The sequence below is a fragment of the Numida meleagris genome, chromosome 2 (genome assembly GCF_002078875.1).
Source record: "Numida meleagris isolate 19003 breed g44 Domestic line chromosome 2, NumMel1.0, whole genome shotgun sequence".
NCBI classification, from domain to species: domain Eukaryota; kingdom Metazoa; phylum Chordata; class Aves; order Galliformes; family Numididae; genus Numida; species Numida meleagris.
This window is the reverse complement of record NC_034410.1, coordinates 104,993,114-105,018,588: the sequence shown is the minus strand read 5'-3', so window position 1 is coordinate 105,018,588 and position 25,475 is coordinate 104,993,114. Positions and strand designations below refer to the sequence as shown.

Sequence of the window (25,475 nt, the reverse complement as noted above, 5' to 3'; positions counted from 1 at the left end):
TAACAACTGTTTGCTTTAATTTGAGATGGCAGAGTGCAGTTTGACTGCAGGTACGTTAAAAGAGGTATGTGCCGTTTACTCTTCATTGTTCTCCTCTTTTAACATTTTTTCATTATCTTTTGAGCAGAAAACACCAGTGGGTGAGAACCTGATGCCTTCAAAAGTCAGTTCACTGAGGCTAGAATTTCATACTTATTGTGGTCAGTCTTTCCCCACAGTTATTAAATAACTAACAATTGAAGTGAACAATTCACAGAGGAATTCTAGCATTTATTTATATAACCTCTTGGTGAGTAATAGCAAGTAACATGCAGTAGCAAATGCATGGTCTTCATGCAAATGATTTATGAACCAAAGAAAAGGCAAACAGTATTACTTGCTCTCCTTACAGCAAGTAATTGAACCAGCTGTCCTCTGGCTAACATTTTTGGGAGCGGATCGGAAACAAAATGTTATGTCTCTGCCATAAGCAAATCACATTCTCCTACAGTGAGTTTGCAGGTGCCTCCTGTATGGGAATGAAACATCTTCTCACGGTACTCTGCCCTCTGGAGAGACATGAAAATACCCAGTTTTCAAGCAGCATTTGTTGAATATTATGCAGCCAACAAGTTAGGCAGCTAATATTGTGGAAGGCCATTATTACCTCCTTATATTTTCTGGTAATGATATCCTGGTCTTGGAAGCACACTCTTCTCTTGCATCATCTGCACAGTTCATTAGAGATGATAAGCATGACTTTTTGGTGTGTGCTGAGTCTTGAAAGGGCTGTGCTCAAGCTATGTAGCATCTTAGGAAGAGATTTCTTGGCTTTCATCACAGTATCTCCTACATCCCAGGTAGCTGAATGTTTCAGGGTTGTGAAAAATCTATGGATTTTTTTTTTTTAATCTTTGAATAGAAGAATCAAATGCAGTTTCTGAAAAGAGTTTTTAGCAGAGCAGGGACATGGTTGTGGGCTGTATCACAACTTTCAGATCACCTGGGACCAGAGCTTATCTCTCTTTCTGTTTTTAGAAATGCCATTCCTATTCTCTCTTTTTCTCTTCTAGTTAGTATCAAAGTGAGGAATCAGTGGCCCTTGGATAATGTATAGAGAACAACCAGATATAATTTCCTAAATGTACAAGGGCTGCTCTGAAAGTAATGCCTCCTATTTTGCTGTGTTGACCCATGACAGTAGAAGCTGGTGGTATGGCAGTAGAGATGGAACCTTCACACCAATATTCCATTACATTTTGTTGCCATGTGACAAATGGCAGCAGAGGGGCAGTCTGACAGAATGGCATCAGACATGGAAGTGCGTATGAAGGAAGGGTGTGTCACTGAATTCCTTCATGTGGAAAAATGGCACTCATTGACATCACCCTTGGTTATGGAGACTATGGTTTATGGAGACCAACCAGTGGACGTGAGCACAGTGAGGGGTGGGTGGTGCATTTCAGCAGTGGTGACAGCAGTGTCAAAGACAAGCTAGCTATGCATGTCACAAAATGAAGAGTGTCTCAATCAGCTCATACATGTGAATCAGCAGACTGCAGTCAAGGAACTACGTATAGAGCTGAATATCAGCTTCAATGCATTGGAAACAATTGTGTCGATGTTGGAATATCGCAAAGTTTGTGCCAGGTGGGTCCTATGACTGCTTACAAAGGAACAGAAAGAACACCATATGCAAGTTTGTCAGGACCTCTTGAACCAATACGAGACTGAAATTGGCAGTTTCCTGGATCACATCATTACTGATTAAGAGATGTCATATCATCACTGTGAGCTGGAGTCAAAACAGCAGTCCATGGAGTGGTGACATGTGAATTCCCCATTCAAGACACAACCCTCAGCGGGTAAAGTGATGTACACTGTCTTTTGGGATAGGAAAGGGGTGATCCTTCTGGATTTCTTGGAGCCCAGACCAGCCATCAGCTCTGACAACTACACTGTGATGCTGACTAAGCTGAAGGCTCAGACTTCCAGGGTCAAACCAGAGAAGAAGGCAACCCTTCTCTTGAAACACAGTAATGCCAGACCCCATACTATTTTGAAGGTCATGAAGCACATTGCCAGTCTTGACTGGACTGTCCTACCACACCCACTGTATAGTCCAGATTTGGTATCTTCTGATTTCCATATGTTTGGGCCAATGAAATATGAATGGTGTGGGCAGCAATTTCCTAGCAACAGCACTGTCGTAGCAGCTGTATAACAGTGGGTCACCTCAACTGGTGCAGATTTGTATGAGCTGCCATGCAGACTTTTGTTCATCGCTGGCAAAAATGCATAGCTCGTGGTAGTGACAATGTTGAAAAGTAGTATTTTGTAACTGAATATTTGCTCTATCAAATAGTGTTACTGTACTCCTTGTATATGTTGTAGTTTCCATGGAAATAAATAGGAGGGATTACTTTCAGAGCGACCCACGTACAGTTCTTGGCAGAAACTAAATAGAACTGGATAAGGCAAACAGCAGACAATATTGTTTGTGGGCTTAGTGTGATATATCACTCAAATTCTTCCCATTCAAAAATTGGAGATGCCTTTGGAGAATGATGGCATCTGGCTGACCACAGCCGTTATGGTTGAGAGGGTTTTGATTCATGAGCATTACCTTGGACTCTTCTGCCTTCCAGATCATTCTCCAGTGTAGATCAGAGGTTTGGTTTCAACCTGGGAAGTGCTTTCTGTTGCATATCTGCACATGAAAAATTCTTCCCACTTTAGGGAGTGTCGAAATTTTACAAGAAAAGGGCTGGTGGAGACATTGTCTTATCTAGGACTGCTTGGACTTGTTTCTTCTCTTGGTCTGGGAACGCACAAAGCTACCAGAGTTTTGGAAAGTGTGTGAGGGGCGGGGGCTTAGGAGATGTGGGTTCTGCTTGCTTATTCTAACCCACGTATGTCTGTCTCAAGTAATTCCCTGGCACCTATCACCTTGGTAGCTGAGCATGTTTATCAGATGACCATGGGTTTTTTTTTATCTTTTCGTCTGTTTAATAGTCCTAACTTCTTCTTTTTAAATCATACTTTAATAAAGTTGAGAATTCTCGCACAGGATTATAAACACGTGTTATTAAATTTTAAATCTGTTTTGAAAGTGCCTCTATCCTACTCCCTCCTAGTAAAGTGACCTTTTTAAATGGAGGGAAGTGGGTTTAGATGACAGTCATGATAAATGCGGTCATGTTCACTCAATAAAATAAGGCCCAGTGCATTTGAGGATAAATCAGTGAAATGTACAGCCCCACCTGTCTGTCTCCATCATTCATTTCCACTGTCACTTTCACAGTGGCTGATGGATCACAGTTGCTGTAAAATTAGACAGCCTTTAATCTCATTTCATCCTGATTAGCTTCTCCTTACCCTTTCCCTCTAACTCACTGACTGACACGCTAAAAACTCACACTGGGCTGTGTTTGAGCATGGCGTACAAACTTCTCTTCAAATACCCTTTTTGTGGGGCAGGCAGGTGTTCCACTGGCTGGAAATGGAAAAAGGAGAGGATGTGATTTTCACATGATTAAAGCAAAACAGCAGACAAAGGTTCATGTGAAAATAATGGAAGCAGCAATCTGGGCAGCCTGTGTGATGGGCCAAATTCTTCCTGTTACATCCTGGCAAGCTCAGGGAGTTTGTGAAGACTGTCACTACCAGAAATTAGCACGCTCACTGGCACGTAATTTTGACTGTATCTATGAAAGTTAGCTCCTGTACAGATGTGTGTTCATAAGGAATTACGGCTTATGACAGAAGTTTTCTAGTGCTTTCCTTTTATAGCGGTCTTGTTCATTGCCCTAGTTTTGATTTCTGTGTGTAATTCATGATTGTGACGGACCCTGAAAATGATCAAGGAGAATGGCTGTGATGTTGATGATTTCACCATTTCAGTACAAAAGCTCCCTCAGGTGCTGACAGCGTTGCCCAGATACCACCCTCCTGTCCTGGGAAAGCTTCCCTAAAGCTTTCCTGTGAGGTGCAGATGGTAGTTTAGGTCATTTGGGCCCAATCCCCCAACAGTGGGAATGTTGCCATTGAGTAAAGTGGGAGCTGGGATTAAGCCCTTAGTTTCTGAGGTTTAATTATCATCGTAAGTGTGGAAGTCTTATTGCGTAGTTTATATGCATGGAAACAGCAGAAAAGCTTAAAATATAATTTCTTCCTCTGCTGGCCCTGTTTGTGTCAATATGGAGGATAAATAAACAAAGTATTTTCAAAAAATGGAAACCATTTGTTGTAACACATGGAAAATATGCACACGTGCTGTCTGCACACAGATCTTTGATAAATGCTGCATCTCTTCAAATTGACTGAAGGAAGAACCTGACTCAACCTCTGTCTTGGGCCTGATTTGAAAATATTATAGCACACTGGGTTAGGTAAGAACTAAAGACCCTGCAGACTGGTCTTGGGGAGCCTCTTCTTGAGAGGAGGGGTCCCAGAGGCATCGAAGGGAGACAGCTGACTTGTGGGAGACCCAGATTCATTCTATAGTACAAGCTTCCACAAAAGCCAGGGAAGTTCAGAGGATTGGAGAGAGATTTTAAGATGGGAAAATGTTTGAGATTAATGAATGAGAGAAGAATGGTATGGGGACTAAGAAGATAAAAATTTTGGTCATTCTTTCATCCCACAGTGGGAATCTATAGGTAGTATAAATTCTTAGGCATTACATGGTATAGGATTACTTTCCAGTTATGTTAAGTTTACTAGTAACGAATAACGACAGTTAATGAACTTTCATTGTACTTAGCTGCCCAATTTAAGAATTGCTTCACTTAGATGACTTGTAAGAGCACAGACTATGAAAATGATATTTGACCTTTACTAAAAACGAACCTTACTTATTCATCATTGCCTTGGCAAAAACTTCAGCAAGAAGCTTAAATGAGCCCACCTGATCTTTAAGAAAATGTGTCCTAAATAACAAAGCTGTGCGCATTTCTTATTGTTATTTGCATATGCTGTACTGCACAACTGCATTCTGAGAAAAATAAAAGATAATAAAACAAATGAAATGAAAGATATATCACCCAAAATAATCCAAGTGTGAGATAGGCTGCCTTTTTTTTTTCTTTTTTGGCATTGGCAAAAGAGCACAAAGTAAGAGCTGGCCCTGAGTCATATTGATTTCCCACTGCACTGGTTTCCTAAGTGCTCTGTTGATCCGTGTCAAGCAATAAGTTCCCTGCCTGTACATGCACATCACCTCCCCATTTGTCCTCACCTAGATTTAAGGTACCCATATGATGAGCTGAACAAGGACATCATTTTTCCTACTGGTGTCACTGGGCCAAAACTACTATATGTGGTATGATAACTAATGCTGCCTAAGTTTACATTTACCATATAATATCAATAGTGCTGTATGCCACAGCACAATAATATGTGCATATTGTGTATAGATAAGCTCTTATTTCTGTGTTTTAATACTTATGATGGAAAATGTAAATTGAAAAAAAAAAAGAATATTGCAACTGTGTTTGGTCTATAGTAATTCCTGCACCTCCAAAAAGAAAGGATACTGCAAACCTAATACCACAGTTTTGATCTTTGTTAACAAAGGGCTTCCTGATTAGATGAATAGAAAATGTGTGATTGTGCTGCTAATGACATTGTACAGGAAATTAAGCGTATACATTTGGAAAAGGCATTAAATCAGCAGGACCTTAATTTAAAAACTTAAAACTGTATGGAAATGCAGCTTGTTCATTGCTGTGTAATAGAAAGCTACTGAACACACTGACTCTTCTTGTGGAAACATTACCAACAGAACAAAGCTGGGCTGAGGTTTTTATAATGTTTCCTGGCATAGTAGGATCCCTAGCATCTGCTTATTCCAGGAAAATATCAGACAACTTCACCCGTTCAACAGATTCATTTTAGAGAAGCACATATATGGGTGGGGGGGGGGCACCAAGGGACCAGCATTCCTGCTTTGTTCCTCAATTATCTGCAAGATCAAATAATGTAAAATTACTAGTAAGTGTCCGTTTCTGCTGTTAAATCATCAGACATACATTCTTGGGGTGGATGCCTTCTATTGTTTTGTACAAATTTCATCATGGTGTTGTATTTTGTACCTTTGGAAATTTTTATGGAATCAGTGCCCTGAGCTGATGAAGAACTCTCTCTTTGCTTGCAGTTATGCCATATAACAGTGCGCATCATTGTGTCGTGGAAGTGGAAAACTTCTTGTTTGTACTCGGAGGAGAAGACCAATGGAACCCTAACGGTATGTGTACAATATTAAAAGACACAGGCAGCGTCTGCCTTCCTGTGTCTGTCTGTCTGTCAGGCCAGCTGATGTGGTCATTAGTAAGTGATTTTGAGGACCTGTAGCCTAATTGTTGAGCTACCAAAGGCTACTTTCAGCTATTGATGTAATAAATATCTGGTTCTTCGGCATTAGCATCTCTGTCATTCATCAGCTCCCATGTCCCTTGAGAAACGCCACAGGCAGCAGAACAGACTCTTTCAAGTACATGCACCAGGCAGCAGCTGTTAAGAATTTTAACCTTCATTTCCAGTCTCCTTCCAGTCATAATATAATAATGCAACTGCAGTAGATGAATGCTTCCTTTCTATTGTCAAACCAGATACTCACAGCTAAAGTTGTTAATGTGTTAATTATCTAGACTGAGATTCTTAAACTGGTCCTTTTTTTAGTCTTATGCAAGAGCTTCTCATATAGATTATCTGCTGCTACCTTCTTTGATTTGATTACTTCATAAATTTACTGCAAAGAGAAATTAAACAATTTAACAGGCTTCTGAGCAAAGCAAAAGGAGAGTACCATGCCTTGCAAAATTCACAAAATAGTCAAGACATTGTTAAAAAGCTTGCACACGAAGAAAGAGTTGTAGTTGTAGCAGCCTGTGTAACAGAGATAATTATGACTGAGAAACCATAAAACAGCTTGCAGGTACACATTTTTACTTTAAAACACCAGAGGATCCAGCTGAAATTACATATACTGCATATATTTTATTGTGAATGCCCCATTTCAGCATCTGCACTAAACCAAATTATAGAAAATTGTTACATCTGTTCACTTCCTAAAACCTGAGACAAACAATCCAGTCCACCCTAGAAACATATTTCCGATGTAGTTAAAAATATCACTAAATGTCTTGGGAGAAGAGCCCTTCAGTTCTGTGGTTTGAATCTCCTTTATATTATGCTATATTATGCAGGAAGTAGCGGGGCATAATTAATGGCAATTATTATTAGGAGTATCAGCCGCAGCCAACAACTGAGGGCCCCTGTTGTGCTTAGTGGTAAGCAGATAACAAAAGGCAGACCTTGTTCCAGACAGTTTGTAGTTAAATAGCCATGTCACATGAAGGACAAAAGAAAAGACGAATAATTATCCACAATTTAAAGATGTGGAAACTGAGTCACAAGCTAATAGAGAGTTGTAAGAAGGGGTGCATGCCCTGTGACTGAGATAGGACTTGAGCACATGGCTTGTGCTCTTGACATGGATAGTGCTCTAATTCTAAGGCTGCCTAGATCACCTCCTGAGCTGAAGACACGTGCGGCAGGCATCCAACAGCTTTCTTGATCTGTGAATATCAGAGAGCTTGATTTGTCCATAGAGAAGTTACAAGTGAACTAGGTGGGAACATTATTGATACTGATCTCTTTACAAATGTACCCAAGCAAAATGGATCCTATTTGTCTCAAAAAGTAGACCTGAAAATCATCAACTACATTCAGTGCTATTTCTGGAGTAGTTTTTTTCTTGAAATTGATTTGCTCTAAATGTGCGGCTACATGGTAAAGACCTGTGCCTGCTATGCTCATAGTACAGAAGGGGCTTCAAATGAACCTAACTTGAGCTTTCCTGCCAGTGCATTTCAAGGATTCCAGTACAAATGGAAAGGTGCCAAGTGTTGTTTCAGTGAATAGCAGCAATGGAAGGAGCATTATGCATTTCTTTAGGCATAGAGCCAATTCTTGGGAAGCAAGGTGTACCCCAAGGAGTGCCCATGCACATTCTGTGCTGCTCCTTTGACTTCCTGACAACCTAGGGAGCATGGTGATATTTCGTCTCATTTTTTACATCCTCCTATGGCATTACCTTTCCCATCACAAGGGATCCTTTCATGAGTAAATGTTGATGAGAGCAGGTTGCAGAGCACTCGCATGGATTTAGGACAAACATTCATAACCTTCAGAACCCTTCACCTTTTGGCATGGGTGCAGAAACCTTGCTGTACAGAGCAGAGCAGCATCTGCCTCCTTTTCTCTCATTATCCCAATTTACTAGTCCTGATTTCTGTTTACTTCTCACAGTTTCTGCATTCTGACAAGTGCTTCATGGCATATGCAACCCTACTGACTGACGAGCAAGACAAAATAATGGATACAGTTGTCTTTTAAACTGAATTCCAAAATTAAATTGGAATGAAACCATTTATACCAGGCAGCTTAAGGAGGTCATCAAATCCTTTTCCTGCCATCACAGGCATCATATAGTCCCATTTTGTAAATTTTCTAAGCTCCATTTGAAAAGCAGTTGGATTTTTAGCCCCCTCTACTCCTGTTGGAAAGCTGTTACAGAATCCAATTGCTCTCAATGACTAGGAGCCTTATTCTAATTTCCAGTAAAATGTATTCTTAGACTGTCTAAATCACCTTGTTCTCATGCCAAAGTTAGCCTTTAGCTTAATAGCTTTTCCCCTCCTGGAGATTTGTTCCTCTGATGTATTACAGGCAGCGTTCCTCTTCCCTTTCAGCTTTTGTTTTCCTGGGTACAACAAGCCAAATTCAGCTGGAGTTTATCTCCTGCCATAAGATAAACATCTTGTTCTTCTTGTCATCCTTGTAGCTCTTCTTTGTGCCCCTTCCAGTTTGATTTCATCTCCTTTCCTGTGTACTGACCAGATCTGTATCCTGTATTCCCACTTTATTCCCAATGAAATCTCTTTCTACACCCTGCTGTGCAATCTTCTATGCGTGTGGTATTTGTAATGAATAGATGTATGACACACTATGCTAAGAGGCCAAGGTCCCCAGGTCAGAACTTGGTAAGACACGAGTGAAAAAGCTGCCATAAAACCAGTAACTTCTGAAGTCCTGAGTAACTCTGAAAGATGCAGTAAGTAGAGCAGAAACCTCAGAAACCTCCTCTCAGGAGTTGAAACTTGTGATCAGTACTTAACTTGTTTTGTAATCTCACTTTTGTAGTAGAAATAGATTAGTACATGTCCTAAACAGTGAGACCTAGCTGGTAAGGTCCTGCTATTTTACTGTTCATTGAATTTATAACTCTTGATGTCTGTTCTTCCAAATTGTCATTATAGACTAAAGGAATTCAGATAGGGACCAAGAGCAAAGTCTACCTTCTCTAAACCCAGTGGCAGAATGCCCATTTTCCTTTAGCATATGGGGCTCTCGCCCTATGCTCTGAGATATGCGTTTGAGCAGTGCTCAGCATGCAGCAAGTTTGAACCTCAGTAGGTGCAATGCTGGATTTGGAACATGATTATACTTGATGAGAGAATGAGTTTGCTTCCAGACAGAGTGGTCAACACTTTCTTTTTCTGTAATCTTGTATGGTCTTAAATGATTAAGAATACAGATTCTCTGTATAATTTTTCTTTTCAGCAGTCTCTTGGTGGTCTGTTTACACATGCTGAAGTAAGTGTAGAATGCAACAAGTAAAGCGAACCAGTCCTACAGAGGCTTTTCAGATGCAAAAATATTCACCTTGTAGAATACCCAGTCACCATTGATAGAACTGTGACACATGCAGTTGGGTTATTCTGCTGTCCTTTGAAGCCTCTAATTCAATTTTTTAGTCACACTTACATAAACAAAGGTTTCTTTTTCCAAGGTCCTCATCTGTTGAAGTCTCAGGTGTTACAAGAAATTGCCATACACTCTCTTGCTTCAGTTTTCTTGCTTTTATGTCAATCTGCATGTAAAATAAGATGAAATCTTAGTATCGTGAAGACATGCATATAGTTCTTGGGTTTGACAGCAAGGATAAGCTAGTTAGCTGGTGTATGTTGCTCATGTTTCACATTTTAGCTAACACACTTGGAATACGACTCAAGAGTATATTCCCCCTTCGATGCACATGTGTAACCCCTCCTAACTTACAGTGAAAGTACATGGTAGAATAAGCCATCTAATGCAAACACTGCATGCCCCATGCTGATGGCTTATGCGACTTCTAGTTATTTGCACACTGTTTTTTACTATGTTCCACATCATAGAGATGAAATGAAGAAAAAGAAATGCACGTCTTCTCCCTATGATTTTTTACCTGACACAAAACACTCTAACTATAAAATACTATGGGGATATCCTCTTTTGGGCAGTAATTTTGTTTAGTGCTGTGATTTATTGTGGCTGTGAAAGTACCACAGCATCTATAAGTAAATTTAAATACACGTTTTCAAGATCTTATTACAGAGAGCAAGAATAATCTCTATCCACTTTTACTGCTAACAATTGCTAATTCAAACCTTGTAGTGCCCCATTTGTTGAATTATTACTGTACACATAGTGTAATCATACATTGTTGTAAAAGGGGGAACCCTTCATAAAAGCTGGCAACTTGTGAAATATATGTAATTTATAATACAATCATGATGTTAAATACATGAAACAAACAGCTGAGTGTCAAAATAATCTATCTTTACAGGGAAGCACAGTACAAACTTTGTTAGCCGATACGATCCCAGGTTTAACAGCTGGATACAACTTCCACCCATGCAAGAGAGGTAAAAACCTACATGTTTTTCAATGTATGTTTTATCATCCTAAGAACAACAGAAGTTTGGCTTAGTTTGGGGAGTAAGGAGGCCTACTTTGCAAATGCTGAGATAAAACTGCAGCGTGCAGTTGCTTCCCATTTGTCTCCTAATTTTTTTAAACATTCCAGATTCCAGACTCCACATGCCAAACCCTGCAGTGCTAACTCATGCAAAATAACCCCGGACTTTGTGCAATTACAGGTTGCCTGAGTGCAGTCTGAAGGGTTTTTCTGAAGTCTCTGTAGTATCCTGTCATGTTACCTGACTAAAGTGTCATGATGAGTTTGCAGTAAACAAGTGGTAATTATAGACAGATATGGTACAGAGAACTGAAACCTTCATACGTTGACCCCATCCCATCTCACCACACCAGCCATGGAAAGCTCTTCTCAACATGACTTATCTTGTCAGAGGACTCAGAATCCTGGGTGGTCTTTGAATGAAGTTGCTGTCAGCCAATGCATATTAATCCTGCTGTGTGCCAAAGAGCAGAGCTACATGTGGACTTGAGCAAGGGCATGTAAAGATGGCATAGACTTAACTTTGGATCCCAAATCCCAACCTGACAGGAAAAAAATCCCCCAAACCTGATCTGAATGACATGTGTTTCATAGGAAGAGTAGCAAAGGCAGAAGATCCAAAGCTACAATATTATTTTTACGAAAAACTATTCCAAGGACCATCCATTTTTCAGATCAACACCCATCTTTTCATGGAACCAGTGTACAAGACATCTCACACCACTTTCCTGGGATACTCTCCATATTCCCTGTGTATTCACGTCAGTATTATCAGTTTTTGTGTGTCAGTTGTCCACAATGTTTAGGTGTCAAGCACTGGTTGAACTTGGTGCAGCCTTGCAAGTCAAGTGTGTATTGTGAGATGGATGAAAACATGACTGTCTTTTCAAATTTTCAGAGGTAAAATGTCTGCAGAGTTTTTGAAGGGCTTCTTTTCAGGATTCAGTTCGACACAAATCCATATGCAGACCCACGTGCAATGCTTGTCACCAAAGAATGCTGCATTGTATCAGAAAAAGTGGAACAAGTGGAGTAGATCTGAGTCAGTTTCCTGTTGGAGATGAGTGAACTGATAAAATTAACCATATAAACTGAAGACAGAAAAGAAGATCACAGTCTCTTATAGTCTCTGGCTTTACTAATAACAATATCCTTTACTTTAAAAATCCATCACTAAAATTACTTACTTTTTTTAGTTGATTGTAGAGTTAGTCCAACAGCCTATTCCTTCCCTACTGCCAGCACTGTGGGATATTAAAGTAAATACCCACAACCGGGGTATTTACCTTACAACAGAGGGGCACCTTCACCTGTGATTCAGCTCCCCAAATTGACTGCAAGCCCAGGTACAGGCATGAGGAAAATAGGAGTCATGGGTGAGACTACTTATCACTGCGCAAGTCTTTTTTACTCAATTGTGGGACTGTCTAGTGTTTGTATGGAGCCTGATGCTCTTCTGTGGAGCTTAACTTGTATTCTCATTAGATTCTCTGAGTATCTGCAAGCAAAGCTCCCAAGGGGCCCATGTGGCTGGCTGAAGGGTTGGGTTTGTTTGGCTGACAAAGCTCAGAAGGCAGCAGTAGGTGGCTGAAGGTTGGAGAGTGGAGGGAGGAACTCTTTCGCCTCCACAGTGGGCGGTTGTGTGGTACTGGTAAATACAGTTTGTAATTCCAGGTGCTGAATACAACTTGTCTTGTATTCTTCAGGGAGCTGCTGCCTTCATCCAAGAGATAGAAAGTCTGCTGAGCTTTATGATTGCTTAGCAGCTGCCCAGCAATAAACTGCACTGTGTTAACGTCTTAGAGTCATATGATCTTCTAATGGTTTAGGTTGGGAGGGACCTTAAAGGTCATCCAGTTCCAGCCCCTCTACCAGAGCCAGGGACACCTCCCACTGGATCAGGCTGCCCAAAGCCCCATCCAGCCTGTTCCTGAGCACTTCCAGGGATGGGGCTTGGCACATTACAGTTTTAATTAAATGTAACAGTTCACTCATACATAGTTCCTTGAGCTAGGGACTATACTGTGTCACCTCTTCTATTCAGGATACCCAGCTCATTGACTTGTCCATTATTTTTCTGTAAGTGCTCCTAGGCATAGGGGCTGTTGTTGGAAAGCAGTGATTTTCAAGTTTCTGAAATGTTTTTAAAAGTTAATTTGCTTATCCCTAATGACTTTCTCAGAGTTGTTGCAGCTTTTAGAGGTAGGATCTTGCCCAGACAGTTTTTTAGATCATACAGACTACAGGGATCTTTTATGCAGTCTCTTTCCCAGCTCCTTAGTCAGATAAAGTTCTCATTAAAGTCAATAGGCTACTTTTCTCCCTCTAGGAGTACAGGGTCACGCCCTGTATCTGCTGTTATAATGCAGGCACCATTGACAAGACAGACTGTTTAATGGGTTCTTCTGAGTCATTATGGTCCATCAAGTCAAAACCCACTTAGGAATTTTAGTCTGAGAATAATTGGCTGGATAGGCTGTAATAGCTCCTTTGAAATGACTGCCAGGTAAATGTGGGTCTCATTCACAGGCAGTATATTCTCAAGTTGAAAATCTGTATGAAATATTTGATGAGTAAACTTTTATCTCATATACTAAAATCCATATCTGATTGATTTTACTGTTTGAGCCATAAAGAAAAATCTAATCCCTGTATGGATTCACAGCCATCAGCGTATTTCGCTTTAAAGCCAAGTTTAGTTTCTTTTCATTTGTAGCATATCTCAAAAATAGTTGCCTTTGAAAAGCGTGCAGTGTTTTCAGGTGTGTGTTGTTGAGAAAAGCAGCAAATGACTCATCAGTTGTTGAGATTCTGATTGGCTCAACGCTGCAATAACAGCGGGATACTTTTTGGAGAGCAGTCCAATTATACTAACAAGTTTGATGGAGCACTGATCTCTGAACTTGTAGAGCTGTAGTTAGACACCTCCATCCTGTGCTGTTCCAATCTACCAAGTCAGCCCAGAGCAGGACAAGGAGTGCAGAACATCTATATCTTTTGGTTTTTCTTACATTCCAATTAAAAGATTTTATTTAAACACCTGTTAAAAAAATACCGTATTCTACCAGGGCATGGAGAAGCAAGCACAAGTGGATCTGACCAGACTGCCTTGTCTAATGAAGCTGAGTGAACTGATAAAAGAAGCTGCAAAAAAAAAAAAAAAAAAAGAGAGAGAAAATAATTTCATGTTTTATTTTAGCCTATGACTTTAATAATAGTATTAACCTTTGTTAAAATGTCTTTAGCTTTTTAAAAGCAAACCAAACATTCTAACAGCGACCCTGTATTAAGATCCAGATTCTGCAGTGATCAGTGATGGCACTCATGCGTTTACACCTCAGACTGGTATCTTGTGTTCCAAAGCATGAGTACATTTTTGGTAGAAACTAAAAGTCTTAGAAATGTTTCCCTTTTTGTGCACTTATGAAAAAAAGTTAGTTGAGTTGCTTATTGAGTGAGAGGGTGTGAAGGAAAAGCATTTCAGAGACCAGAAAATGTCAAACACTTGCAAGCTCTGAAGAAAATCCCCAAATAATTGTCTGACTGCCCGTTTTCACATCCTAAGGTTCATTCCAGCTATTTAATTAGAGTGGATAGTCCCTTCCCAGTTTTGTAGGAAAAGCTGTCTTGTGAGGACTGCTGCGTTATGTTTTAATCTGAATCATATTTTACAGCAATTTAAAAAGCCTTCCCTTAACAGCACATCCCTCACACGCTGTATCACTGAAGTTAAAAACCAAAAATCTTAACATATTAGTGGCAGGAGCTACTGGGTAGATATTCACCTCCAAGCAGAAGAGTGAAGCATGCTGACGCTCTCATTTTTGCTCCTTACAGTGACACTGTGTGGATGAAAACAGGAGTACACGTACAGAGTGATGTTCACGAAATCCCAGTTAAAACAGTAGTGCCTGCCAATTTTATCTACTTCTGTTTGCTAAACTTGAACTAAAAGCCAACAAAAAAAAAGAGAGAACCTGTTATTCATATATAACAGTATATACCTACTAATTACAGGAGAGTTTGGTTTTGAAAATTCATTCCGTTGCACATTCTGTTAGGTTTGTTAGTGAAAATCTGACTGAAATATGTCAAGAGCTGTGAGAGCAGTTTGTGCAGGGTTCATCAGAGGAGATGGGTGAGGACAGAGAGATGGACACGAGAGCACCCCCGGTGTGGATGCCAGGAGCACTGCAGGTCTTTGCTAACCACATCAGGGCCAGAGGAGATGTGAGCTCTGGCTGAGCATTTCTCAGCACATGCTTGCCTGTGTAGGCTCTCTCACGTCTAACTGGATGTGACCTCTGCAGCTTTTCCTCCTCTGGGGGGGGGGGGGGAAAGCAGGCTGTCTTGCTTGTCATATGCTCTCAGGAAGCACGTAGGCACTTGGTTGCCTCTAACGCTTTTACCCGCCGTCAAATTAGAGTGAAATCAGCCAGCAGGTTTTTGGTGAGGAGACAACATTCAGACAGACATGGATACACGTACAGTGTAATCAAATAAGCTTTGTTTCCATAGAAAATCAGGCTAAAAACATAGATGCACAATTTGCTGCCCGACCATGCAGAGCAATACATGCCATCAGCTTCTATCTACCCATTGACAGATAAATTAAATGGTCTTATTTAATTCGTCAGTGTAGTTAGAGGCACTTAGCAGCATTCATTTCCTCCTATTTGCATCTTTCCTTTCTCTAGACATATTCCTGAGGCAGTGCTTCCCTTCCTGCTCAACAGGAATGGTGCTGTGACCTGCACCATCCCTGTTGCCACATGCAACCAAGTTAAAAGCAAAGAGCTGGACAGGAGGTGCTCAGTGACTCAGCTCTCACCAGCCAGAGCCCTGTCAGGCATGCAGCATGTCAAAAATAAGGCCTCCAACAGGCAGCACTGCGTCAGATCATGTGAATGCCAAACCAGCCCGCTCTTCTGTGGCTGTGTCTTCATCTCTACCTGACCTTTGCTCCAACTTGCAAACCATCAGCCAGTCTCAGGCACGTTTAACAAATGGGAAAATCACTCAAAATGTTAGCGTGCTACAAATTTTGCAGCAATAGGCAGCTGCGTAAAGGAGAGAGACTTCTCTGATGTAAATGAATGCATGCCTTACTGGGCAGTGGGTTAGAGATACTGCAGACCTGGCTTCCTTATCTGACGCAGTCAAGGTAGGGAGGCCTATGGAGGAGATGCGACATGCAGGAGTTGCTTTCTGCTAGGTGTTGTGCTGTGTGCATGGACCACCACCCATCCTGAATGCCTGGTTCAAGCTATTGACAGTGCAGGTGACCATCAATCCCATGAGACTTAACCTGCGTGACATAGGAGATGACTGGTGCAATGTGCAGCAGTTCCCAGGTTCAGATTTGGGCGTCTGAGCAGGAGCCAGAGAGTGCCATGTTAGCTACAGAGGTGGGCTTAGGAGGTGTCAGACCAAGCAGTGCCTGGCCTGCCTACAAGGCTCTGGGCTCACACACAGTGAAAGCGCAGTGAGGCCGTGGCACAGGCTGCCCAGAGAAGCTGTGGGTGCCCATCTCTGGAGGCATTTAAGGTCAGGTTGGATGGGGCCCTGGGCAGCTGAGCTGGTGGGATGTGTCCACCTATGGCAAGGGAGTTGGAACTGGCTGGGCTTTAAGGTTCCTTCCAACCCAAGCCATTCTATGATTCTGTGACTTGTTTTGCCCAGGAAATAATTTTAGGTTTGGAACCAACAATTTTGCACCTCGAATTCTGTGTTCAGTTTGAGGCCCCTCACTGCAAGAAGGATGCTGAGTTATTTGAGTGTGTGCAGAGAAGAACAAAGCTGCTGACAAGAAAAAAGGAGTTATGAGGAGGGGCTGGAAGAGTTGGATTTGTTTAATCTGGAGAAAAGGAGGCTGAAGTGAGACCTGATCACTCCCACAGCTATCTGAAATGAGGCTGCAGCAAGGAGGGTGTCCATCTCTTTTCTCAGGTGACAAGTGATAGTGAGGAAACATCCTCAAGTTGCACTACAGGTGGGGTGGTTACATTGCATATCAGGAAGAATTTCTTCATGGAAAGGGTGATTAGACATTGCAATAGGCTGCCCAGGGAAGTGGTGGAGTCCCCATCCCTGGAGGTATTTAAGACATGGGCAGATGGAGTGCTAAGGGACGTGGTTTAGAGGTGGACTTGGTAATTTTAGATGATGGTTGGATTTTGTGATCTTAAGGATCTTTTCCAACCTAAATGATTCTATGATTCTAATCTTGTTTTTGTCATTCAGCATTTTATATAGATCTTCTTCTTAGCCTGTCTATGCTTCTTTTGCCATTTTTTCTCATATCATTGTAACTTAGAATTAGAGGCCTCTACCCTGGCAAAACCTCCTACCACTGAATAATCGGGAGCATTCCCTGACTGTTACTTACACCAAGTAGGGTCTCTCAGAATCATCTTCTGCTCTGTATTTACTTCAGTAACAGACACCATTAACTTTAGAGTCACGAGAAAGACAAGGTAATATATGTCTTGTAGTCCTAACCAGAAAAATTAATGATTTCCCTGCATACCTGAGTTGCATGCAAAACCAAATGGGTGGCTAAAACTTTTCTCAGAGTTAGCTGCATGGAGTTAGACCCTTTTTGAGTTAAAGGGTGGAAATGTAATATTGTGCCTAGCTTAAGGAAAGTTGTGCTATTTGCAGAAAGAAGAAAAAAATGATAATTGAAGAAAAATTTTGATGATGTGGTTCTCTTAGTAAATTGGGAACAATGACCCTTGAAGGACCATAAAGAAAGTGAATGTCAAGATAATTTATTATTGTTACATTATCTACCTCATTTTTCACTGTGTCTTACTGAGTTGTTATATCCCTTACAAGGTAATGCCCCAAACATTAATGAGCACCTTTTTATCTTTCATGGGTGTGAAAAAGCAACAAACAGCTTTGAAAAAATGTATTTTCTGTCAGACTTATGTGTGCTTAGTTGTTCTGACACCAAAAATAAGGTATTCATTTGATGTAGAACATGTTTTTGGTTAGCAAAGCAGACAAAGTCTTTAGGCTAGGTGGAAGCATGCAAAGCTTCTGGATGCTTCTGAAGTATCATTTGGAATAGCAGCTATCTTAGCTTAGGGTGTCAGCTGGATTTTAAAAAGTGATGGGAGTGACTCATTGGTTGTTGGCTTGTGTTGTTTTCTTTTGCCCTGTCCTCCAGGAGAGCCAGTTTCTATGCCTGCCGCCTGGACAAGAACTTATATGTCATTGGTGGAAGAAACGAAACTGGCTATTTGTCCAGCGTGGAGTGCTACAACCTGGAGACAAATGAGTGGCGTTACGTGTCTTCCTTACCGCAACCTTTGGCAGCCCATGCAGGAGCAGTTCACAATGGCAAGATCTATATTTCAGGCCAGTATCTTTTATAATTCCCACAGTAGAAATATTTTATATATGTATATATAAGCTGATAGATATATATATATGAATATATTTATTAGAAGAAATAATAAAACAAAACCCAGAGCTAAATTCCTGCTGCAGAACAGTGTCTTTATTTACAGTAATTAACAGAGGTGCATTTATTTTGCAGGAGGTGTTCACAATGGAGAATACGTCCCTTGGCTGTACTGCTATGACCCTGTGATGGACGTCTGGGCCCGAAAACAGGACATGAACACAAAGCGAGCGATCCACACTTTGGCTGTAATGAATGACCGACTGTATGCCATTGGAGGAAACCATTTGAAAGGTCACATTTTTAATAGCAAAAAAGCACTTCAGTGTCACCCATCTCCTGATAAAGAGTATTTTTGTTAGACAGTCATCGTTAAATACATGAAAATACAGGCAACACAATTTAACAGGACACTTGAGCCAGCAATTTTAAAAACATTTTATGCAAATTATTTTAAAATTATAACAGTACATTAAATATATGAGTAATGAATGCTTTAGATAATAAAAATGGGAGCTTCCATTACTCAAAGGCATGGACAATTTGTCATTACCAAGAATTCAATGAAACAAACAGATTATTCTTTGACCCGAAAGTACCAGCAATATTTTCCTCTGTAAATCATTTTCCAAATTGCGCAGTTAGAGAGGGCTGTATTCAGAGAAACATACAAAAACAAGCTCCTGATTTAATGGGGAAAAAAAAAAACAGCCATTAAATATTAGGACTAAGCTCTTTAGTTCCCTTTTTTGTATTAAATGTAGCTTGTTAATTATGATTCTTTTTAGAGATCTCTCGTTTTCAACTTCTGAAAAGATCTCATGTTAAGCTAACTGCTGCTTGGGCACCTGGTATTTTTGTCTTAATACTCACATGCCATAACTATTACTGTTAAAGTAAAGAGATTATGTTATTCTGTTAAATCCAACCACTTAGACAAAAAACACAGCTCCTATTCCTTTGTTCTCTGACAATATTTGGCAGATTATAATCGCTTTTCTTTTTTCCTTTTCCTTTCTTATTTAAAAAAAAAAAAACAGCTAGAAAAAAAAAACACAACAGCAAAAGAGAAAATTGCAATGCAAAAGAAATAGTAGAAATAGTGATGTTAACTGCTAGTGATACCATGCCATGTGCCTGAATGACTCTGGCACCCAAGTCCTTGTGAGAATCTGAAATCTCGTGCTGCTTTTCAAGATCTGAATGTCTGTGGTGCGTACAGGGGACAAAGTCGACGTAGTTTCCAGTAAACAGTACTGGGGCACAAACCCTTGCAGCCAGGCTGCTGTGCCTCAGGTCAGTTATAATGGCTCTTTCTGGATTGAACATCAAAAAGAAAAGGGGGTAAAAGCTGCCAACACCTGCAAAATTTGGAGAGGTTGCAGACCTCCACGGTGTCAGCTTTGTCTCCTACTAAATTAACCAATTTAACAAATCCCAGTGCTCCAATAGGTAAAACAGTTGCCTTGGTTTGCACAGGCTTGAATTGTTTCCATCTCCCTTCTTTCTTCACCCAGTTTCACCTCTGGGAGAGCGAGCATTGCATTTTTGCCTCTGTAACTGTTGCCCAGCATTGCTGCCCTTTGAATTGCTCACTCTTTGTTGTGAGAGGCATTTAAGATCTGGGCTTCTGGAAAAGCTGGTCCCTGGAAGAAGGGCTGTTTGGGAAGCTAGCTTCTTCTGCAAAGTGAAGCAAAGAGGAGGAAGGGGGCTGAAGCACAGATGAAATGTGCTGAGTTCTCCACTGGGTGGGAACTGCAGGGCTCTGACAGCTCCATGGCCAAGCACTTCTTTGTAAAGCTGGATCTCTATGCCTCTGTCAGCAGTGCATTTGCTGCAACACAACTAGTCACGTGTATGCTGCAGTTCATTACAGAGCTCTTTGACAGATTCTGTCACACAGCAGTGGCCTTTCTGTGGCCCCTTGAAATCTTTCCAGTGACAGAAGAATCATTTCATTACAGCGATTCGTTCCCTCCTACAAGAAGTGTCGTTTTGAAGTACCAATAACACCAAATGCCCTTTTCCCGAAAACCAAACTTCTCTTTTCTACTTTGCCTTGGAGAACATAGCAATATCAAGTAAAGCATCCTAACAGGTTAATAAAGCCATAATTCTTCTTAACAATGCTCTGATAAAAGAGGTGTTTTGAGATAGGGAAATGTCAAAATATTACAGCAGGAACCAGGACACCTGGGTTCTATGTCTGCATTCTGAACATCACAGCTTGAGAGTCTTGAGATGTATTTGCCCTTTGGTGATTACAAAGCAGCTGTGAGCCATTTTCTCTCTCAGACATGGAAGAGTAGCACCACAATTCTTTTGGTGCCATTTCTGTTGCCTTAAAGATATTGCCACATCACAGCTGTGTGCTTAGGGCACCCCTTAAAGCAGCTTGCAGCTGATCCTAAACACCATGTCCCTCTGGGACCAAGTGGCATCAGCTGTCTAAGTTCCACCTTCACTTGGGAGAGACTGATTCCTGGGCGAAACTTAACCTGTTGATTTTTGAATAGCTTAGATCTGCTGACCTTTGGGAAATGCTGCCAGGACAGCCTTTTCCTACATGCTCAAACTCGCGTTAGCACTGATAGATGAGGAGGAATATTGCTTGAATTTGCTTTGTTCATTTTTATTGAGTGTACTTGTGATTTGTAGAAGACTGTGGAACTAATGGTAAAAGCTTTTAACAGATTCATTTGAACTGAAGTAATGGGATATTATCGTTATAGAAGATGGCTTAGGTGTATATGGTAATATTTTCTAGAAGAAAATGTAATACTGATGTTGTAATTGTAATAATGCAATTGCAACTATAAGTTAATGAATTTAACAGTAAAACAAATCATAAAATAGTATACCATAATGCATGTTCTTCTTTCTCAATGCTGCTACCCAGGTTTCTCCCACCTCGACGTAATGCTTGTGGAATGCTATGACCCTAAAGGTGACCAGTGGAATATCCTCCAGACTCCTATTCTGGAGGGTCGCAGCGGTCCTGGCTGTGCGGTCCTCGATGACAGTATTTACCTTGTAGGAGGCTACAGCTGGAGCATGGTGCGTACTTGCTTTCTCCAGTGATCCTTTCATACCTGCTGAGCTCTTGCACCCAGCATGTATGTTACTCAGAGGGGACAGAGAGAAAGAAAGGGATGAAGAACAGGCTGCCCAGAGAAGTTGTGGATTCCCCGTCCCTGGAGGTGCTCAGGGCAAGGTTGCATGGGGCCCTGGGCAGCCTGGTCTAGTTCCTGACTAGTGGTTGGCAACCCTACCAGCAGAAGGGGGATTGGAACTAGATGATCTTCTAGGTCCCTTCCAGTCAAGCCATTCTGTAATTCTATGAAAGTAGCTGCAGAGACAAGTTTTGGTTTGGTTTTGAACTTGTGGAGAACATGCTGTACTTTTTTACCTTTGTGCTTTTCTATTTCGATGAGTTATTATCAGATTGTACTCACTAATAAGGAGTAATATAAAAATCAGATGTTATTTGGTAGAAGTGTTTGATGGGACTGTATGCCTCTAGCTCTGCTTATAAGGCTCATTGTAAAGGGGCCTGGTTTTCAGAAGCTGAATGCTCTGCCTGTAGGAAAACCAAACCTCCCTAAGGGCTCTTAAGTTAGGGCTCGAAACTTTGAGTCACTTTTGAAAAATGAAGTAGCTTTTCATCTTTAATGCTCATGGGTAACTTAGACTTCACTTAGGCCATTTTTAATACAACTTTTTGTGCTATTACAGGGGGCCTACAAATCTTCTACTATTTGCTATAGCCCTGAGAAGGGGACTTGGACAGAGCTAGAAGGAGATGTTGCTGAGCCACTTGCAGGGCCCGCTTGTTCAACTGTCATATTGCCAGCCTGCGTACCGTACAACAAGTGATAGCTGAGGAGCCCTGACACGGACACTGATCGCATTTGGGAAAATAATGACGGGTGACGTAAATATTTTCTTAGAACAGGATTCCTGTTAAAACAAATCTACTGTAATTGACCCCTTATTCCATACTTACGCTTTAGGAGCAAACTAAAAGAGAACGAAAAGAAAGCGTTGTCCCATCTCAGATAGAAGCCGGTGTCTTATGAAGCAAGTAGCTAAAACACACCGAACATTACATGCTGACAGACTGCCATTTCAGACTGATTTTAACTTTTTCCTGCTGCAGAGAGATTCCTCACATCAAATCTAACTTTAAAAGTATGAAGGCTAGATGTTCAGACACAGCCTGAAGAGACAAGATCAGTATTGTGCATTGTATCTACCTGCATGTGATCTGTGTTGAAGTCATGAGGATGTTGTTTTCATGAATGCTTCAGAATCCAGATAGTGAAAAGCTCACTCTGCATTGCAGAATTGTCTCCTCCTGTAATTCTAACCTACAGCTACTTCACATGCTCTGCAAGCAACACAGGATCAGAAGATTCTATAAGGTAAAGAAATATCATTCAGTTTTTGCACAGCTTGTCATCAAATACACTCTGCCTTCAAAGTCCCCAGGTGTAAGTGCAGCGGAAAGCAAGACTACAGTGAAATCCATGCTTTACAGAGCACTTCTTTCAGTAGCCAGTTTGGGGATTAGGATCAAATTCTCCTAGTCACACTTGTGTAAAGTCAGTCGTTTCACTGAAATCATATGGAATGACTACTTTTAATATTGCAGAAATTCAGTCCTACACCTTGAATTCTGAGTCCGTACAGTAAGTCATTTCTATAACCATGTAATGAATGCGCCAGAACCCTTCCTTACTTTTTTTTCACTCACCTGTTAGGAGCATATATGCTAGTTGCTTCCAAAGACATGAAGACTGCATTTAACTGTAAATGTATTACTTTGGACTCTTAAATGATTGCACACAATTTTAGCGGGGGACTGCTGAGTAGTTAAAATAACTCCCATGTGACTGGTCTTCAAATGTAGTCAGAAAGATTTGTACTATTGATCCAAAGTAACACGAGGCTGGACTTTCCACTGCCTTGTAGCTCGTGTAATTATTTACACAATGCAAAGCAAGTTCAGAGTGCTTTATTTCAGACTTGCTTCATGAACTCTTAGTTGCTTGCACAAATCAGACTGTCCACGTTTTAAGCTTATGTCTTTCTGTCCTGGCATTGCGGAAGCAGTGACAAAATCTGAAGTCTGGTATTTAACATAATCATCTACACCTCAGCAAAATATGTGCAGAATTCTTCCATTGTGGTTTACTGATGCTGCATCCATTATTCTCAAGACCATCTTCCTCACTGATGTAAAAGTGATATTGCTCCATTGAAGCCAGTCTGCTTTGATGTGCTCCTGGCTCGTGTCAGATAAGAATCGGGCCTTTAATTTGCTTAGTTTTAACTGGCTGCACCAAGTATGAGGCAAAGCAATCTCACATCCTGCGTTTTCAAGCTTGTGCATATCTTTCATGATAGGACGTAATGCTAATGCATTAAGCAAGGAACAGATGACTGCTGGAGGTTGGTTTCTACTGCAGATGGGAGGAAGAATTCATTATTTGCTTTGCAAAATAGAAAGAGGACGAATGTATTCAGAAATTACACTATATATTGAAGCTTGAGAGCAATATAAATAATGGAGAGCAAATACAGTGGGACTGTTTCTTTCTGGCATCAGTCCAGTTTTATTGCAGTACAATTCCTGTGCTTGCGGCAGAATTACACAGTTGTAAAATTGGAGTAATGCAGTAAAGACTGATACCATACAAATGCAATAAACCAATAGATGAAGTAGCTGCACGCCTGGGAAAAAAAAAATTGTTTAAACAAAATAATTATCTGAAGATGCTAATATTTGAATGTGTCGTTGGGGAATTTTTCAGTGAGCATCACTAAGGAACTCGTAAAGGTGGAGTGTATATCCTGAAATCTCAATCCATTTCTACTATATAGTGCAATCTTAGTTGGTTTTGTATTTATTTATATTGTTCAGATCCAAGGGATCCCTTGTAAAATATATTTGGTGCAATCATGACTTTTTTTTCCTGTTGAAAGTATATAAATATAAATATATATTAAAAGGAAACTGTCAAGATACTAAACAAGGAAACTTTGAACGGCATTTAAGATCAGGATAAGGTCTGCCATTAAACACTGACTGTCTCTTGTCTCTACTAAAACGTACCATTTTTAAAGGATATTTGTTGTCCTTTTAAGTGGTTCTTTTTTTTACCAAGATAATTTAAAGATTTAAGAGGACTCTATGTAAATCTTTCTATCTTTCAGGAAGGCATGACCAAGGAAAGTGCTAACTGAATAAGTCACAAAAAGGATGTAAATTTTGTACAGTATTAGACTGTGTAAATGAAGCTTGCTCGTAGGGGGAAAACTTTAAATAAAACTTTATGTACTAATTCAACTGTCTGCCATATTCCTACTTATAAAGTGTATGTATAAATAATATCTACATTAAATTCTTTGGAACTTTTCTATCATGTAGATGTGTAAACTTCTTTTATTTTGTGGCCATACGGAACAGCCTTGTTGTCTCCAATGCCATTGCTCAGTGCTTGTAAATGGCACAGTGACAACGCAGTGAAGCAGCACCTTCCCCCGAACACAGTGCTTGGCCTGAACACTGAGCAGATGCAAGGGAGACCTGACCCCTTGGCTTGGAACAAGTGAGAGCTGTGCTGGGGCATGGCTGAGGGTGTAATAGAGGAGTTAGAATCACAGAGTCATAGTCCCTGGGCAGCCTGTGCCAGTGCCTCACTGCTCTTTCTGAGAAGGAATTGTTCCTAATATCCAACCTGAATCTCCCCTGGTGCAACTTAAGGCTGTAGCCACTCATCCTATCACTGTTACCTGTTCCTGCCCGCACCTCACTACAACATCCCCTCAGGTAGTTGTAGAGTTGGAAGTGTCTGGACTGAAGAGAGATCAGTCCCATTCACATCTCTTACAGAGAAGGGAGAGGCAATGCAGCAGGAGCTACAATAAGAAAGCGCAGTGAAGAGGCCTTTCTTTTAATGAACTTATTTCAGAAGAGGAAAGAAGGGAGATTGATGCTTATGTAGGAGAAAAAGGAAGAGGAGAAGCTAGAACCAGCTGTGATAGTTTTGATTTAGAAAGGAAGGAAATTAAGCAAGAAAGATGTAAGAATGAAAGGAAAAAAAACAGAAAATAAGTCTGTGAGAGGAGAAGGTAGGAGGTTCATGTGGGTAGAGGGCACACAAAAGTAATGCTTGGAATCATGAGGAAAGTTAAGGCAGTTTCTCAGAAATAACATCATAGCAAGCCTGGAATGAAATGATAGGATTGTCGATAGAGCAAAAGGTTAAATCA

General features: G+C 40.7%; 1 protein-coding gene across 3 annotated transcripts in view; it reads left to right on the top strand.

Annotated features, from left to right (window-relative positions):
- KLHL14 (kelch like family member 14) overlaps positions 1-24,625 on the top strand; it is a 63,977-nt gene extending 39,352 nt beyond the window's left edge. For all 3 annotated transcript variants that reach the window (XM_021387248.1, XM_021387245.1, XM_021387246.1), the window contains exons 4-9: positions 6,137-6,226; positions 10,652-10,730; positions 17,961-18,151; positions 18,333-18,491; positions 21,097-21,254; positions 21,933-24,625. In XM_021387248.1, the coding sequence (XP_021242923.1) occupies positions 6,137-6,226; positions 10,652-10,730; positions 17,961-18,151; positions 18,333-18,491; positions 21,097-21,254; positions 21,933-22,073 (818 nt within the window). In that variant the 3' untranslated portion in view covers positions 22,074-24,625. The remainder of the gene's footprint in view (positions 1-6,136; positions 6,227-10,651; positions 10,731-17,960; positions 18,152-18,332; positions 18,492-21,096; positions 21,255-21,932) is intronic.